Below are 19,912 nucleotides of genomic sequence, written 5' to 3'. Positions count from 1 at the left end.
TGTGATGGACTGTAATATATAAAAGTATATAATACATCACGATAAAGCCTCAAACATCATTCAACATCGCGTATTAAGCTATGTTGTTATTGTTGTGTTGTCCATATGAAATTATTTCCTTTTTAATAAAAATTTTAATAAGTTAAAAATTTTAATTAAAATATTTTTCTTATTGCTAATAAGTTGTGTATTATATATGTAGTAACTGCAGGCGTAATGTAATACAAAATACAATTGAATTCCAGATTTAATCTATGGAGTCTGAGTGCCGACCAAAGTATATGATTTTCACTTTAAAAAATTCATTTGTTTTTCTTTCTCAAGTGTTTTTCCTTTTTGTTCTGATTCTTCTTTCACAATGTGACTAATGTGGAAATATATTTGATATGATTTTATAGATGTTATCTATATAAGATGATTTACTATTATGTGGAGGAAAGGGATAGAGGGGGGAAAATGTGGAACTGAAAATCTTACAAAAAATGAATGTTGAAAATGATCTTTATACATAATTGGAAAAAATAAAATTTAAATTAAAAAATCAAGAGAAAAATAATAAAAATGTCATTTTTTTCTTGCAGCCACCAATGAATATTCATTCCATCGTGGTGAAAGTCCAGTGTGTTAACAAAAAAGTGGGAACTGTTATTTACCATGAAGTTCGAATTGTGGTGAGAGACAGAAATGACAACTCTCCGACTTTCAAGCATGAGAGCTACTATGCCACTGTGAATGAGGTCAGTTCCTCTTTTCGTTTTTGCCCTATTGCTATGTTAGATCATTTAGACACAAATCAAGATGCATGCTGGACACATTTCTGGGGCTATCCACAACTTCTCACTGGCTCTAATGTTTAGGATTGTTAAATATATCTTGACATTTCATTTAAAAATAATATTAAGAAAAATATTCAAAATATAGAAAAGCAACTCAAAATATGGATTATTTTTTTCATTTCTTTCGAAATCTTTTGTGGATGGGTTCTAAAAGATCAGTATGCCTCTGGAAGAAATTAATGCTCTAAGAAATCCATTCTTGTCTATGTAACCATACTTTATTCAAACTAGTGAGGAGGCAATGTTTGGGCCTCTTCTCTTTGAACCTCCAAGAACTTTAATGTATTAGCTGGAATACGAAAGTCACTATGAATAATAAGGCTTTCTTTTAAGAAAAGTTTTAATATTCTTTCCAGTTCACAAAGCAACATGCTTATACTATCTGAAGCAAATAGTACATTTTATTATCCCAATTTTATAAATGAAGTTGCTAAGTTACAAAAATGTCATTACTAAAACCACAGTTTATGTGAGGAGTTTAAACTTCAACCCAAGTACAAGTCTCTCTCTATAATTGTCACAGAACATCAGAATCACAGAACAGGAAGGTTCTAGCACAATTTGGTACTTTCCAAGAATCCCCTCTGCAATAATCCAAATCATCATTCAACATCTTTAAATGGTTCTGTGATGGGAAGGAGTTCAGTGTGCTTCCAAAAGAAACTCTTTTTTTATTATTGGTAATATTAGCTAGGAAATGTTCTCATTATGGTTAAAAAAATGATTTGTTTCTGCATATTTCTTTAGTTACTGATAGGTATGAAGGAGACATTGAAATATATATATATATATATATAAAACATATTATATATACATTATACATACATAATATATTATATTATATATATATATATATATATATATTCTTATTTGCATAAGGAGTCCCTTTTCCAAGAAGTACAAAACAAATATATTTTATGGTATTGGAGAAGCAGAGATGAAAAAAGTATGATATGAGGTAGTCATGATAAGTCATGACACGAAGCTAAAGTTTAATAGATGCATACAAAATAGAGAATGGTTTTACACATACTGGTTCCCCAGTGATTAGTGGTACTCTTCGGAATATCTTAAGAAATAAATCAATTTTGACTACTGATTTCAAATTTCAAGAAGTTTACTTAAGCAAACTAGTCAAACATTGCCGTTTTGGCAGTGAAGGCCTCAATGGGAATTTCTTTTTCCACAGTTCTTTAGCTTAGTAGCATCCAATTATCCCATAGGCCAATTATCCCTTTGCAGTAATGTGAAATGTTCAGTATGCACAAATACTAGAAGCCTTCAGCTCTGATGACAAACTTTCAAGCCAGAATTTGCTCTCTTCAAGCTCCCAATGATCTCTCCTAGTTATAACCTTTGGGACAAAAAGAATGTCCCATTCCTCTTTATAGCAGTCTTTCATGTTTGTGAAGACAGTTCTCACATCTGTCCAAAAGCTTCCAGTTCTTTCAACCAATCACCATCCTGCCTTGTTTTCCTACACATTCATCTGGTCATGCTTCTCTAGATAAATTCAAGGGGCATTGCCTTTTTTAAAATGGTATACCCAAGAAAAGAAAGCAAAGCTTCAAATTGGATAATGGAAGCAGTGAAATTATCTTGCACAGAAAACATCAAAATGATCATTTCTCTCTTTTGTAACATCCTGATCTTGTAAAGGAAATTTTTAAAAAGTTTATTATGTATTGATTGGATTATATATTTTGGGGGCTAACAAAACGATTGGAATCACCCATATTGACTTTGAAGTCCTCTCAAATGTCAGCTGGGGGTGGCTAGGTGGCGCAGTCGATACAGCACCTCCCCTGGAGTGAAGAATACCTGGGTTCAAATCCAGCTTCAGACACTTAACAATTACCTGTCTGTGTGGCCTTGGGCAAGCCACTTAACCCCATTTGCCTTGCAAAAAAGAAAAAAACCCTAACAAAAAACAGGAAATGAAAGACAAAAGTCAGCTAGGTAGCCTAATAAACATAGCACCAGACCTGGTTTAGGAAGACAGGAGTTCAAATCTAGCCTTACCTACTTACTAGATGCATTACCCTAGGGAAGTCATTTAGCATCTATTTGCCTCAGTTTCCTCATCTCTAAAATGGGCATAGTAATAGCTCCTGCTTCTCAGGATTGTTGTAACGATCTAATGTATAGCAAGCATTTATATAAATGATTTTTTTTATATAAATGCTATTTTTTTATCCCAAATACTATCTAGCCACGATTCTATTGACTTTTTTTTGCAAGGCAGATGGGGTTAAGTGGCTTGCCCAAGACCACACAGCTAAGGTAATTATTAAGTGTCTGAAAACACATTTGAACTCAGGTACTTCTGGCTCCAGGGCCAGTGTTTTATGTACTGCACCACCTAGCTGCCCCAGATGCTGTTGATTTTTTTGAGTTTAGTATTGCAATTTATTTTGGTCTGATTATCTTTTTCAAACAAATTTAAAATTTTTATTTATTCGTTTTCTCCAACTACATGCAATGGTAGTTTTTGCAAGCCTTTGAGTTTTAGAACGTTTCTCCCTCCTTCCCTTCCCTCCCCTGACAGAAAACAATCTGAAATAGCATCCATATTTATAACCAAACTAAACAGAGATTGATATTTAACATGTTATAAGAGAAGATCATATCCAAAAGGAAGAAAAAGAACATTAGAAAACTTTTAAAACTTCTAAAAATTGAAGATAATCATCTTCAGTCTTCATTTGAACTCCACAGTTCCTTCTCTGAATATGGATGATATTTTCCATCACAAGTCTTTAAAATTGTCTGTTTATTGTTATACTGAAATGAACACGTCCACCTTGGTTGATCATCATCCCATGTTGTTGTTAATGTGGAAAATATTCTGGTTCTTTTTATTTCACTCAGCAGCAATTCATGTGGGTTTTTCCAAACTTTTCTGAAATCTCATGCTGCATGATTTCTTATAGAACATTAGAGTTCCATTACAAACATATACTGCGTTTGGTTTAGCTATTCCCCAATTGATGGGCAACCCTGAAATTTCCAATACTTTTTGGTCCAGTTTTCTATCCCACCAAAGCATCTTGATAGTTCCATATAGTGAGTCTGGGATCAAAATTCTTCCTAATGCTGTTTATATAGTTTCCTTGCTACATGTTTCCAAATATGGAAGATAGTATGCAAGAATAAACTTTTCTATCATTTTCAGGTCTTGCTGAGTTTCAGCCAGTATGCTTCTCTAATCAACTCCTATCTGGTGTACTGTATTCAGTCCAGTTCTAGAAGTCACATTTTTAGGAAGAATTATAATAACTATGGTATATCTGGGGAAGGTAAATTGTAAAGACCCTTGAAATCAAGCTCTGTGAGGTTGGGTTGATATAACTGACAGTGTTATTCATGGCTCTGAGATTGGGTCTCTATTCATCACATCACAATAATAGCTAATAGCAGCTATCATTTATATATAACTGTCTTTGCCACAGACATTGTACAAAGCAATTTACAATTATTACCTCATTTGATCTTATGTCTTGCTGTGATAGAATGGATGAAGAAAAATTTCATGTTTGTATGTGTTACTCTAATTTTCATACTTAAAAATACCAAAAGAAATAAGTTTTTTAGACTGGTCAAAGAGATTTAACTAGTTCAGTTCCTTCTTATCTATCAAACTCATTTACTCATTCACCATTTACTATGTCCCAGAAACAAGAGTTGCATGGTATACAAAGACAAAAAAAAATAATGCAGTGATTCCCAAGAAGTATAAATTCTCACATGGGACAACAATATGTTAAACAATTTCATCAGAGATAGTTGGTGCAATGATTAGTGTACAGGATTGTGTAGTTAGGAGATCCTGAGTTCAAATCTAGCCTCAGACATATAAACTTACTAGATATGTGATCTTAGTCAAATAACTTAACTATCAAAAAATCATCATTATATATAATTTTTAACTTCTGAATTAACTGTTTTATGATAAGAAATTTAGATCAAACATATAATGTGTTCCACAAAACTAGACCTGACTACCAAAGGCACCTTGCCAATAAGGACTAAGCATGTAGCCATTCAAACCAAGATGTTGCTCTCCAAGAGCCACAGAGACCCCATGATCTTCTCTAATCTGCACCAAGCCCTCATGCTTTATCCTCTACCCTCAGCAAAAGTGATATTATATTTAAACTCCAGGTTATTTTGAGCAAGATGCTCCATCTTTCTCTCCCAGTGACAACCAAATGGTTCCCTTCTTTTTTCCTTCTCTGTAACACTCAAAAAGAGGAATATCCTTGTGTTCTGAAAGATCTCTGTGAAACATGAAGTAGCCATGATGCATCAGAGACCCAACACTGCCCATTTCTGTCAGTTTTTTCACCCCAAAAGGACAAACCCAAAGCCACCTGGAAACCTGGTATCATGTACTGTCTGATGTGATTTGCTCTCCCTTGCCCTACTACTGTCCCCTAGTCTGGGAAGAATGAAAGGGAAGTCATCATTGACCATTGTAGTCCAGCAAAGAGGCAAGGTGGTGAATGAGCTTTGTTCCCTCTGAATTAGGGAGAAAACTATTTCTTCTGGCAGTGATGCATCTCAAGAAAAAATCAATATAGAAGAGAAAGTGAAATATGTTTGCAGGCATTTATGTGTGTATTGGCACTCACATATTCACACGCAAAATAATTTGAAATTAAAAAAAAAAAAACAGGAAGACCTTGAGTTAAAGAGATCAAAAGCTCTGTATTACCTCTGGGCAACAGATTTTTTTTTAATATTAAACTGGCCCTCCAAGATTTAAATGCATATTATATTTTCAGAAGATTAAATTAATTTTATTTCCTGGTTCTATCATATGTCCCTCCCCATCTTTTTAAAAGCATATTGTGGTATAGATTTCTCTAATTGTGAGCCGTGATGATTCTCCTTTGGCACAGGACTGACTAAGTAGAGTGAGAATTACTTCATATAATAGCCTAGTTTTCAACACTTATTAACAGAATTCCAGTGTTCCAAGGGTTAAATTTCAACTTTTTATTCTCCCTTGATTAGTTTACAAAATATAGATTTCATCACCACCACCATCTGCCCACTGTGTACCTCATAGTGTTATAAAAGCTCAAATATGCCATATATATGTCATGTTATGTATATATATATATATATATGGAGTTTTGTTTTTGCAAGGCAATGGGGTTAAGTGATTTGTCCAAGGTCACACAGCTAGGTAGTTATTAAGTGTCTTAGGCTGGATTTGAACTCAGGTCCGCCTGCCTCCGGGCCTGGAGCTTCATCCACTGTGCCACCCAGCTGCCCCCATAGACATGTTGTCTATTAACAAAACATGCAAAACTTATAGATTGTTTAAGTAGCTAAGGAAAGACAGAAGTAGCTTGGGAGTTATGGGGAGGGGAAGTCAGCAATGACCTCATCAAGATGGAGACAATTTAGTTATATCTTGAAGGAAAACAAGAAAGTTTGGTAAGGAAAAAAAGCATCTTAGGTTATCGAGACAGACAGTAAGAAGACATAGAGAGGGATGATTATATGTAAGGAGCAATGAAAGCATCAAAGACTATAATTTATGTGATGTCAGGAAAATAATACAAAAGACTCCAGGTATAAAAAGATGCCCAAAATGCCAAAAACTTAAAGACTCCAGGTATAAAAAGATGCCCAAAATGCCAAAAACTTAAATGCCCCAGAAAGATGATCTATAGTTGATCCAATGAGTTCTTAATAGGATGGCACTGGAGTTTGTTGAATGAAAGGGGAGGGGGGTTACATGGCAAACCTATCTTTAGGAAAATTACTGTGGTGTCAGATGGATTCAAGTGAGCAGAGATTTAAAGCAGGAAGAACAATTAGAGGCTATTGCAACAACCCAGTGAGGAGATGATGAGAGCCTATGTGATACCAGCAGATGTCTCAGTGGAAAGTTTGGGATTATGAGAGAACAAAATTCCATACTTGCTTGTGCATGAGGAGCAAGTGGGAATGGAAAGTTGGAGACAATACGGAAATTTTGAACCTCAGTGACTGTAAGAGGAATGAGACCTTGATAGAAGAGTAAGGAAAGGTAGAAAAACATTTTTTTTTCACTTTTCTTGTACCTTTGTTATATGTGTGATCCTATAGGCATATACAGGGCAGGTAGAGCAGTGGCCTTGGATTCAGGAGAACGGGAGTTGGAATCTGGCCTCAGACACTTGATTCTTACTAGCTCTTTGACCTTAAACCTGATTGCCTCGCATCCAGGGTTGTCTCTAGTCATCTTGATTCATATCTGGCCAGATGGCTCTGGAGGAGAAGCTGAGTTTGGTGGCTTATAGAGCATCCCCTTACTCAAACTCAATTCACACACTTGTCATGGTATCACCTCACTGATGTTGTGGTCTTTGTTGAAAAGGAAGAACAAACATATATGTCTACATATAATATGTATATACATTTGCATATGTGAAAATATCATGCATATATATATATATATATATATATATATACACATTTTTTATCTCAGTTCCAGACAGCTGTAATGACAGTTGCAGCTATCAATGATCTCTTTTTCTGCAGGTCCTTCTCTTCCAATATCATTATAAATTGAGTTTTTTTGGTCACTTTACCTATGGCCTTATAAATAGATATCTGTATATCTTAATTTATTGAATGTTTTTCTTAATAAATCAAAGATTATTCAGCCTTTCTTTTCTTTCTTTGCATATTAGACAGCTTAACCCTTTCAATTATCAGTCCATATTTGAGACATAGCTAATCAAGGAGAGACATGTTATCTTTTTTCCTTTAAGGGACTTTTGACCCAATTTACTACTAAAAGATTGTCAAAGGAACTATTAAAAAGATTCCCATAGGTACATTTCTCAGATCTTTGAGTGTCCTTATCTAATATTTTGATAATGTAATTTATCCTCCAATGAAGGAGATTGCTCAATAATTTGTCGGTCTGATTTCAAAATCCATTTAGTATATAATAGATAAAGCTATTCATGTGACCCCAAACTTTCCATTTCCTTTAGACATCTGCTCCTGACAACTACCTGGATCATAATTGGATGTATGTGTGGATGTATAGAAATATATATATATATATATATATATATATATATATATATATATATATATATATTATTTAAAGATTCAATTAGTTTCTAAGTTGAAAGGAAGCACAGAGAAAATTTATTTCCAATTAATCCCAAGCAAATTGTTTCCCAGATAAGTGACCATCTGGACATTACTTGAAAGACTTCAATGCATGTGAAAACAGTACCTGAGGCAGCCCATTCAACTTTGAAATTTCTCTAAATGTTAGAACTTTTCTTCTCCCCAACCCTTCCATTGACATTCAGCTTCAGCTTGCCTCTTGGACACTTTCGCCCATTGGGTCTAAGTTTATTCTCTGTGGCCAAATAGGATAAGCCTAATCTTTCCCTCTTGTGAAAGTTCTTTATTGAATAACATTCTCATGTCTGGAGCCTGAGGCCTTCATTACCCTGGTTTTCTGTGGGTATGAGCCCCCACCAAGGAGAACGTAACCACATCATAGACAAGGAGTCTTTATTTATCTCTCTGCACTCCCCAGCTATGTCACCAGAGCCTAAGACGCTGTGAGACAAAAAGTCACCAACACTTCATTAATGCTTATTGAATTGAGTTGAATATGAATTTCTTTGACTGTATGCCCCACATTCTCTAGCCTTTTGCTATTCCTTTCTAGTTAGATTATAAAAGCATTGTGCTACCGTGTTATATAGAATCTCGACATGACAAAGCAATGTACATTTTGATTGCATTCTTGTGATCTCCTTTACTTTAATGTGATTCTTAAGAAAAAATATTGGTCAGAATTCTCTTTAGTGACAGATGTGTGTGAACATCAGGAGAGGGTCCCATCTCCCAACTCTGGAATTGAGGGAATCTGAGGTTGACAAGCAACTGTCATTCTGTCATTCCTCCAATCCTTCATTTGTGTCCAAGTGTGCTTGCATATGTGTGTTTGCTTGAGGTGGAAGAGGAATGAATGTGTCATAATAATAATAATAATAACAATAATATGTTTGTCCTTCATTTTCAAAGAAAGACCATGACATCAAGGATGTGAAGCCATGTCAACCACATGAATTGAATTGAGGGGAATAACATGCTAAGTTACTAGCCTCACTTTCTCCTCTGGACTCATCTGTGTCCAGTGGCCAGATAGGAATCAGAATGACTGGAGATAGCCCTGGATGTGAGGCAGTCAGGGTTAAGTGACTTGCCCAGGGTCCCACAGCTAGTAAGTGGCAAGTGTCTGAGGCTGGATTCAAACTCCCATCCTCCTAAATCTGAGGCCAATGCTCTATCCACTGTGCTACCTAGCAGCCCCCATGTATCATTTCATCTGAAGAAAAGTGTCCAGTTGAGGAGAATATAAGACCTTTATTATATCTGTAAGTCACGTCACAGCAGAAAGTAGAATGTGCAGTGGTTGGATCTGCCCATGTGGGAACTCTATCTCTGACTTTAACTTTTCCAGTGCAGATCAACAATTACCTTGAAAATTCCTGCCCTGAAAAGTCATCTAGATCACTGGTATAAACCTTAGTCACTAAACTGCCTTTCTACATTTTAATCTATTTTGCTAAATATTTCCCTATTAGATATTAGTCTTACTCAAGCCAGCTCAATTGGCGAGTATATTCAACTATATTTGACACATCTGCTGTAGAGAAATGGAAGGTTGGGACTCGTCCAGGTTCGTGTAACACAGATTTGTAAGAGAGGATTTGAGCCCACATATTCCTAACAGGATAGTCGGTAGTCCATCTCATTAGACTTCTTGCCTTTCTCCGAAGTTTAGTATCAGATTTCATACTTTAAAGTTTTGTTACTGAATTGAAAGGTGAAATTTTCTTTCAAATAATTGTTTTCTACCACCCAATAAGGTGTTTCTTTTTTCTCTCATCATGATATGAGACAATTTTAGACTCTAAGGCAAAGGTTCTCATTTATTTTTGTGTGTCATGGGCCTCTTGGAAAGGCTTTGGAACCCTTGTCATAATTTTTTTTTTTAAATTCAGAAAATAAAATTCAGAGTTATCATAGTGTAGTCATTATTGCAAGTTGTTTATATTGAACTAAATTTATTAAGATCTTCAGAAAGGTCAAATTCAATGATTTCATGATATGAGGCCCTGCTCTTAAGGTATGGCGCTTGGAGACTGGAGTTGGAGTTAGGAGACCCAGTTCAGAAACCTGAGTGATGTTAATAGCTGTGTGACTCAGGGCAAGTCACATAGCTTTCCTGACCCATTTCCTCATGTCTAAAATATGGGTGTGGTTCTATGTAATCTAAAAAGTGCATTACTTCTCTCTATTTTATTTTCAAAAGTAGAAATGTCTTCAGGAAAAAAAGGAAAAGAAAAAGAAAATGAAACATCACTAGAAGTAACTAGGGGGTCCAGTATTTGGAGACCTTTGCCTAGCTTCCAGAAGACCAGAGTTCAAATTTGACTTCAGAAATATTCTACTTATATCATCCTGGACAAATTATGTAGCTATTCTGTGCCTCAGTTTACTCATAAATTGGAGCTGATATTATCATCACCCTCTCAGGGTTGTTTTGAGGATAAAAGGAGATAATTATCATAAAGAACTCGATAAGCCTTAAAATACTAGCTAGGATTAGTTTTACTCAATAGCCATTTCACAGTATCTGATATAACCTTAAGACCCACCATTCATTTGCAATGGGGGATCTCATAATAATATGGAGTTTGCTTTTCATACCATTTTCTTTCTTCAAATATTACCAAAAATGTGAAAAATGAAATGTAATTTGAGTTCACTTAAATCTTATTTTACTGAAAATGAACTGGTAAATCATCCAACTTTAATAAGTTTAAGAATACATCAAAATAGCCTTACCTTGAGAACATTACTTTTCCGCTAATGTATCTGATTTTAACTCCCTCTAGGAGATACATATGAGTCTGTATTTTGCCAATGTATTTTTGCTAAGTATCATGAGAATGATTTTTCTGCAACTCAAATTGGAGAATCGCTGCAATTATGGACTTCCTAGTTAAATAAATGTTCCATTAAAAATCCCGACTGTTCAAAAAATAAAATGTTCCACTTTTATCAATTTGGTTGAGGTAGGCTAAAAACTCCCTCTCTTTGTGTTGTATACTTTTAAATTAGACTGGTACCTCTATCATTACAAAGACCCTAAAACATAATGGGTACATGGTGCTGGAGACTGTATGCTCTCTTTGCTTTTTAAGAGTCTGCCATGAATTCTTGTCTAGCCCTTGCGCTTATGAACTCAGATTGCTGCCATCAGGTTAAAGAAAGCATCCATTTGGACTGACATTGGTTGAATTAAATTAAATAAAGATGTTATTAAAAACCTACTTTATGTAATATTGTGAAGATCAATTTGATGAGACAAATAAGACTTGGGTAACACTAAATTTATAAATTGGTGGGACTATCAACTTGTTTATTATCTATAGAAATAGAGGAGTTTGGGAGAAAGACTTGTTTGAGGAGGTTATGTATTGGGCTTTATTTTGGTCATGTTGAGTATCAGGTACCCATAGACCATTCAGGTGGAAATGTCAACCAGGCACTTGAAGATGGAGAAGAGAAACTTTTGCTAGCTATATAAATTTGAGAATGACCTATATACATAGAAATGATGATAATCAAATAAGGCTCAAACGAACAAAATTCCCAAGGGAAAGCATTCAGTGTATGAAGCAAAGAGGGCTTGAAATAGAACATAGAAAAGAGTTAAATGAATCTGGGGACATGAAGTTGATTTAAATGTAATATGCAAAAAACATAGTCTCTATCTACTTCTAGTTAGTAAAGAAGAAAACTATGTATTTTAAAATCTTTTTTATTGCCACCATATTTTTACATCACCTAAATTTCCCTTTGTATCCCTTCCCATCCTTCCTCCAGAAATAAATGACTTCCAGAAGATTTAAAAAGAGAAATTAAAGGGTGGCTAGGTACACAGTGGATAGAGCACTAGCCCTGGAGTCAGGAGTCCTGACCTCAGACACTTAATAATTACCTAGTTGTGTGGCCTTGGGCAAGCCACTTAACTCCACTGCCTTGCAAAAATGTAAAAAAAAATAATAAAGAAAGAGAAAATTAAAAATCAGCAAAACTAATGTAACAAAAATATGATTATCAGCATTTCTCATTTAAGGACCACAGTCTTTAGTCATTTATGAAAAATCCCTCCACCTTTGGCAAAGACATGAGGCATATATTTCTCATAACTCCCTTTTAGATTTAATCTTGCCATTTCTAATTTTGTAAAAAAAAAAAAAGCAAATCTTTTTTTTTTTCATTTTTCTTGCAGTGGGCATTGCATTTATTTTTTCCTACTTCTTATTTCACTTTGTATCAGTTCATATGAGTCTTTTCTTGTTTCTCTCTATTCATCATATTCACTTATAATGCAGTTTTGTTCCATTACATTGAATATGTTTAAGCATTCCCAAATAATGAGCATCTACTTTCTAATCTATTGTTTTCCCAATAAAGGGTTGTTATAAGTATATTGATGTATATGGAAACTTTTTTTTTAAATTAAGGACCTCTTTGGTGTAAATGAAATCTACATTTAATAATTTATTCGCACAGTAGCTCAATATATCTTTGGAAACAGTGACTTTGAAAAGAAATCATTTTCTAATGATCCTAAAGTCATTTTTTTTTACTGAGGACAATTAATTAAAAGTAAATTGTTTTTTAATCTCAGGCTAGTCTATTGGAAGAATTCAATCAATCATAACATCCTAAACAGTAACTGTACAGACATGTTATATAATGTTAGTTGTCTTCTTTAACACTTAGAAAGTGTTAAAGAAACCCTACTCAGGGTTAGTCATCTGACATGGTAGTAACTTTCCTCCCCAGGAGGCAGGGACTATGAAAATTGCTTAGTTAGCTTAGTCCAAACTGAAATAATTTGACTATCTCAAGGTATATCAAGGTACACACTTGGCTAGGCATGACTTTCAGCTTAAAATAAGGGGAAAATTGCTAGCACATGAATTTATCTTTTATTTTAAAGCCAATAGATGATGGAGTACAGAAGAAAACTGACTCTGAAATCATGAACAAAGCATTTAACCTCTCAGAGCCTCAAGATCTTCCAATGTAAAAAGAAAGGAAATATTTCAACACAAACTTGTTGAAAGAAAAATTCTTTGAAAATTTTATATGTAAATATACATTTCACTGATTATAGTTGGTACTTCTGTTACAGTTTAGGGTTGACAAACACTTGATCATTATCTTATTTGATCTTTGTAATACTTTATCTTCATTTCATCTTCCATTCTTGGTGGGTGGGATATCATGATCCTCATTCATATGTGTGTGTGTGTGTGTGTGTGTGTGTGTGTGTATAAAGAGTTATATAAAAGCTGAATTAATTACCTAAAAATCACCTTTAATTGTCTAAAGCTAAATTTGAATTCTAATCTTCTTGGCTCTAAATCCAGTACCTTAATCTATTGTACTACCTACTTGCATTACGAATGAGGTTACATAATGGACTGAGAATAGGACTGGGGTCAGGAAAAAATAGTTCAAATAGTTTCTCTTGTATTTACTACCTGCATCACCCTCTGAGAATTTGTTTTAGAAGAGTGATTTATTGAAAGAAACTCCCTCTCCCTCTCCCTCTCCCTCTCCGTCACCCATATATACATACACTTATGTAGACAAAAAATATATCAACATAAACAGAGATCTCAGGAATGGTAAAAGAGGAGAAATGATTCTTGCCCAGTGGTACTGAGATCATTGACCTTGACCATAGACAATACTGTTAAAGATCCATAGTCTTTTTTAGTTTCCTTCTCACTTCTCTCCAGAGGAGGGGCAGGGTGTAAAGGGCAGAGTAAATAAGGCTTCTACTATAGCCACCATGGGTTGGAGTCCTGCAGAAGTGATTTTGGTGAGGGACTCGGGCCAGTGGTCTCCCATACGCTCTTCCCCATCTTGCCTGTGCTTGTCTACATTTGAGAAGAAAAGAAATTGTGCTGTTCTGGTACCCTCAGCCAGAGCAGGACAGCAGCCCAACTCTGATAGCTATCTGTGTGATGCCCTTGCACTACTCATCTTTAAACTGGAGGAACCACAGCTATCCCCTGAGAATAAAGCTAAATGGTCCTCATTTCGGTATGTCCTCTGTGCTGTCACATCACAGAATGTGAAATTTCATGAAGAAGTTCAGACCTGGGTCATCATTATGAAATCAGACTTCTAGAGAAAGAGAAGCTGGGAGATGTTAGGATCTCAATACAAAATGTGGGAAGAATAGCATCCATATGGCTTTCCTTGACTAATGACTCCAGCCCTGACCATCAGCAACTAGAGAAATGAAGATGGAACTGACCTGGATTTTGAATTCTGGGTTTTTATGACCCTTTCTGTGCTGACATCTTGGACCCTAGGGTCAACCTAACACAATTAAGTGCCATAGAATACCTGTGGGATATTTTGTTCGGGAATATTACATCAGCACAGAATTGACTCCCAAGATAAAGGAGTTGTTTTTCCAGGGCAAATTCATAGCTTTAAACAGAAAGAGAATAGGGAGTACAGAGAACATCTGAATTTAGTGAGTTGCCAGATCAAAGTAGTCAAACCAAAGGAAGCCAATCAGAAACAGAAAACAGACTGGGAGAAAATGAAAAGAACTCTACAGGAGAAGGAAATATATCAGGCATGGTATCAACCTGCAATCCTCTCAGAGTGCTCGGCATGGCCAGCTATCCCTTGCCAAGTAAACATGTACAGTCACTGAGTTACAACAACTCTACAAACAACTTCAGCCTGGAATTGGCAAAAGTTCTCCAACTCACTAAGTAGAGTATCTGCCTATCACCAATGATCATCAACTCCTTCTTTCCCCTTCTATTCAAAATAATTTTACTGTGATTAGTTTTCTCTGTTCCATAGATTCTTCTCAAGTTTTTCTGGTGTTCACTTACTAAAATTGAAGATTTTGTTCAAATCTATGGCCTTGCTGATGGAATCTGGTTCTTCAAAGCCATCAAAGTTAGAAATGTTAGGCCCAGGATGACCAACTATATGGCCAGGAATTGGAGCAGAGTAAGTCTCATCTTCAATAGAAGAGAAAAAATGGTGACAACAATTTGGGAGAGTACAATGCTCTCTTTTTGGAAGAACGGATAACTTTGGAGCTAATTGAGAAGACTGCAAACTTTTGACATATTTCTCTATTAACAATAGTCAGAGACCAACAGAGATCCATGTGGGAGTGAGCAGTAAGATGGTGCCGAATTTTCAAGATGAATCTTGTTTTGCTGTCAGTACATGGAAAACTGGAAGCAATAATGGCTAGTAAAATGGAGACTGAATGCCAGAATCCTTAACCTTATCAGAGTCTAAGGCACCCCTCTCCTTCTCCCATCTGTCTTCAAAAGTGACAATCACCCCAACTGAAAGATACTGAGATGTTTGTGGGCAAAAAAGCGCAAGTTCTACCAGGACCCTCTATAATTACAGAAAACAGAAATGATGATGGTAATTTGCCAGAGTTGAAAGAAAAGACTGTCCAGAAAATGTGCTCCTATCCCTTCCCTCATTTCTCTGTACCCAAACTTTCTTAACACCCCAATTTTCTCATCCTTTTTATTCTAGAATGAAAAAAAATAGCATTCTTTTTTTTTCTCTGAAAACTCACTCATGGGGAGAAGTCTGGGTTTGAATTTGTTCCCCTTAGGATGCTTTGACTTCCCTTTCTCATAGTTCTCTGTTTCACATCATTGCCGCCTCATTGGCTGTAGATAAAATGGTTAAACTGTTGGATACTGGTGACTTGTCCTGCCAAATCCTTCTGGAGGCTCTGAGAAATACTTTTCCCTTTTGCTTCTTTTGGGGTTATGTCTCCACCTATCTTTTCCTTTGGGATTTAATGATGTAAGTAATGTGGGTTCATTTTGTAATAAACTGTTTCTTTTACTGTTCCTCCTTCCTTACTTTTCCATGTTTCAAAATAATTTTGTACATTTTTCATGATATAACCTCTCCTAGAGTATGTTTTGTTGGGTCTGTGTTGGATATTTGTGAGTACACTACTTTGTGTGTGTTATTCAATATGACAATAAATGCTCCTTCTGAAGACTTCAGGGGTCCCAGGGGTGAGATTGGACCATTTTCTAAGAATCCCACAGCTAAGAAAGTAGATGTTTACTTTCACAAAGGATAATTGAAATGGGGCTCAAAGTATAGACCTACCCTGTGGTTTGGTATACTTTTATTTTATATTTTCTTTAAACATTTGTGAGATTGGTGATGGCTGAAAAAGGGAAAAAATTCTGTGAATTTTTGGTTAAACCTGAAATGGTTTTTGATAGTCATGGTACCAGACTCCTTGAGTTTACATATCAGATTTAACTGGGGATTGACCTTTAGTAATATTATTGATTCTACCAGGTTTGGTGATATATACATATAGATATAGATAAATATATAGATATAGATATAGGTAAATATAGATATCTCTCTATAGATATCGAGATTATCTACATCTCTAAAGATATAGATAAATGTAGATATCTCTCTATAGTTACATAGATATCTATATCTCTATAGATATAGATATTTGTCCATTCTACATGTCATAGTTCTGGCTTACTTCATCTGCAGAAGAAATTTTTTTTATGTTTTTTCAAGGCAAATGGGGTTAAGTAGCTTGCCCAATGCCACACAGCTAGGTAATTATTAAATGTCTGAGACCGCATTTGAACCCAGGTACTCCTGACTCCAAGGCCGGTGCTTTATCCACTACACCACCTAGCTGCCCCCAGAGGAAAATTTGAAGTAATCCTGACTGAAGAATAGATGATATTTTCAGGTTTCTTCCAATCCTTAGAATAGCAATAAAATATGCATGGATCCTAAATTCACCTTAAGAAAATGCTAGTTCTTGGATGTGCACTGGTTGACAATTTGAATTTGGTTATGTTAGAGGATTAAACTACTGTGTAAATGACTCCTAGGACCCAGTGCCCCTGATTGCCTCTGAACCATCTGTGACTCTAAATAAATCCTCTTGGAATACTTCATGTGAAACCACAGTATTTGTTGTCCTGGTGGTCTAAACGAAAGTCCTTTATAACTTTAAGGGATTATTTTTGAGGATTTCTTTGAGGAAGGAAAATAATTCTGAGGGCTGAAAGTGCTGCATGTTCCAGTTGCCCAATTCTCACATGGTGTGCAAAGAGACATCACTGTTTCTAGTCTTGAAGACTTACCAGGTGGGAAGGACCTGCCCAATATTGGACTTAGCAGACAAATTTTGAGACTCCAGACCAACTTCCCCATATGATAAGACTTTGAAATGGGAGTTCAGTAGAGGAATTTTCTTCCACAAATGAATTAAGTTAATAACATATTTAACAGATTAGAATGGAAAAATCTGGTAACAAATTCCCAATCATACTTTTAAAAGGCAGCTTTTAAACCATGGCAGCATTTGCAAGTCATCTCTTCCCTACCCTAAACAGTGAGTAAGGTATCCTGGTATAACATTTCTCTACTTTCATCAAAGGAATTTTTACAATCAACAAATTTAAAAAAGTTCCATATTTACTATATCTAAAATTATAAACATATCCTAATATTATATATATGTAAAATAAAATTAGTAAATGTACAACAGTCTCAAATTTGCCATGTCACAAATAAGCCAGCATTCTAATTTAGATCATTATTACTCCCTATCCAAGCAATTCAATATTGGATAACCCCAGGGAGAAGCATACTGATGCAAACATAGTCTCATTCCCTTCTCAATTCTGTCTGGACTCTGTCTCATTTATCTGAAGCCACTGTTATTACTTGTGTATACTTCCAAGCCATACATTTTTTCTTTCCACTTTCATTTCAAAGGTCAGAGTCTTATGTGATTTTATTGCAAATTCCACCCTCAATTTAATCTTGTTAAATAATCCAAGCCCCCTGAACAAATGAACCCCAAATATACTGGCCTTTCATATACATTCAAACATTGGACTCTTTCCTTCACACATAGAGTTGTGATCATCAATTCTTAATAAACTCATGACAATATGATAAACATTTATTAAAAAAGCACTGCTGCATTTTACACAAGCAAAATTCACCTTAATATTACATTGATCACTTTTATGCTTAAAGAAGCTATCAAATATTCTGGAAAGAAAACAATTAAATCTATGCTATGTCCTTACTAATCACAAATTCAGGAAATTTTTTTTCAAATTTGATCCCTCAAATATTATTAGGAAGATGTGATTCCTGCCCTGGGAATACTGAATTCAACATTTCTTATTTTGCAGTTTGACCTCTGTTAAAAGTAAGTGAACCTGCATAATTGTTCATTCTAAGATTTCAAGTGCTAGGCAAATTTTAATCTTTTTTATGGGACAAATGTTCCTCTGAAACACTATTATGCATTCTTCTTTTAAATTTCTACATTTGTAATAGTAAAATTAATTTTGATTTCATCAGTTTTGGGGACTCCAAATAAGGGAACACCATCCACTAATAGAATTCTTAATACATTTATGCTTCAGAAACAAATCTTGTGGTTTAAATAGTCTATAGATTTCTTTTTGTTCCATAGCTGCTGAGTGTCAGAAGTGGGTTTGAACCCATGTCTGAAGCATCCCGTCCACAAGACAGATTTACAGACAGCTAGTCCAATCTCTGATGTTGCACATCCAAACAGATGAAATTGAATAGCACTTATGTCATATTCCTACACTTAGGTTCCAAAATGAATTTGTACAGAGAAGGATGAGAAATGTGTGACTAGAATACAACTACAACAGAAGCACAGGGATATTAGTTGTCCGTGATATCAGTATAATATAACTGTATAATAAAGGATACTAGAAAAAATTAATTTGACCAGGGTTTGCATGTAATGATATGAATGAAATTACAATATATTTTCAAGAGATGCCTATCAATTAGGAAATGGCTAAACAAGTTATGGTACATCAATACTATGGAATATTATTATTCTATAAGAAATCATAAATGGTCTGACTCTAGAGAAGCAAGGAATGACTTACGGGATCTGATGCTGTGTGAAGGAAGCAGAACCAAGAGAATAAATGGACATGTTACCAACAACATTGTGAGATGATCAACCTTGATGGAAGCAGCTCCTCTCAGCAGTTCAGAGAGCTAGAACCACCCTAGAAGACCTGCTGTAGACAATGCTGTTCCCATCCAGAGGAAGAAAAACAAAGCAAGACCAAAAAATAACCACTCAGCATCTCATGAACACTTTATAAAAATTATCTCTTATGAATCTCTTTCCCTTAATCCTAATTCTTCATACCAAAAAATGACTAATCTGTAAACATGTACATCAAAAATATGTATATTCAATGCTAACTATACTGTTTGTCAGTGAGGGGAGAAGATGAGAAGGGATGGTGGAAGAAAATTTTATTACTTAAAAATGTATATAAGGGGCGGCTAGGTGGCACGGTGGATGGAGCACCAGCCCTGGAGTGAGGAGGACCTGAGTTCAAATTTGGCCTCAGACACTTGATAATTACCTAGCTATGTGGCCTTGGGTAAACCACTTAACCCCGTTTGCCTTGCAAAAGCCTAAAAAAAAAGGTATGTGTACATATGGATGAAAAATAAATATATAATTATCAAAAATGTTTTTGAATTGGTTGTTTTTTCCTTGAACTTGATTTTTTAGCTGAACCTCACAACAATAATTGGATATACTTATGAAGATGATGAATCCACAATACTTTAACATTTGCCAAGTTCTTTGTAAATAGCTCATTTTGTCCTTACAACCACCCTGGGAGGCAGATGCTATTTTTTTCATCATTTGCATGTAAAGAAACTAAGACAAATAGAAGTTAACTGACTTAGGGTCACAAATATAAAAAGTGTCCCTGACTCCAAGTCTAGAATTCTACTATTATGTTTCCTAGATGCCTGAGTTACAAGTATCATAGAAATTATCACCACCACATTTTATATATGAGAAAATTGAAGATTAGAGACGGAAAGTGACTTGTCTTGAGACGCCTAGC

At 35.2% G+C, this 19,912-nt stretch overlaps 1 protein-coding gene and 1 pseudogene across 3 annotated transcripts in view; both read left to right on the top strand.

Annotated features, from left to right (window-relative positions):
• PCDH15 (protocadherin related 15) overlaps window positions 1-19,912 on the top strand; it is a 2,110,989-nt gene that overhangs the window by 1,456,175 nt on the left and 634,902 nt on the right. For all 3 annotated transcript variants that reach the window (XM_074232276.1, XM_074232274.1, XM_074232275.1), the window contains one exon: window positions 582-737. In XM_074232276.1, coding sequence (XP_074088377.1) covers window positions 582-737 — 156 coding nt within the window. The remainder of the gene's footprint in view (window positions 1-581; window positions 738-19,912) is intronic.
• LOC141520436 (transcription factor CP2-like protein 1 pseudogene) lies at window positions 14,250-15,198 on the top strand (annotated as a pseudogene).

This window comes from Macrotis lagotis, chromosome 4 (genome assembly GCF_037893015.1).
Source record: "Macrotis lagotis isolate mMagLag1 chromosome 4, bilby.v1.9.chrom.fasta, whole genome shotgun sequence".
Taxonomy (NCBI): Eukaryota; Metazoa; Chordata; class Mammalia; order Peramelemorphia; family Peramelidae; genus Macrotis; species Macrotis lagotis.
The sequence above is the reverse complement of the archived record's forward strand: the minus strand, read 5'-3'. Positions and strand labels throughout refer to the sequence as shown.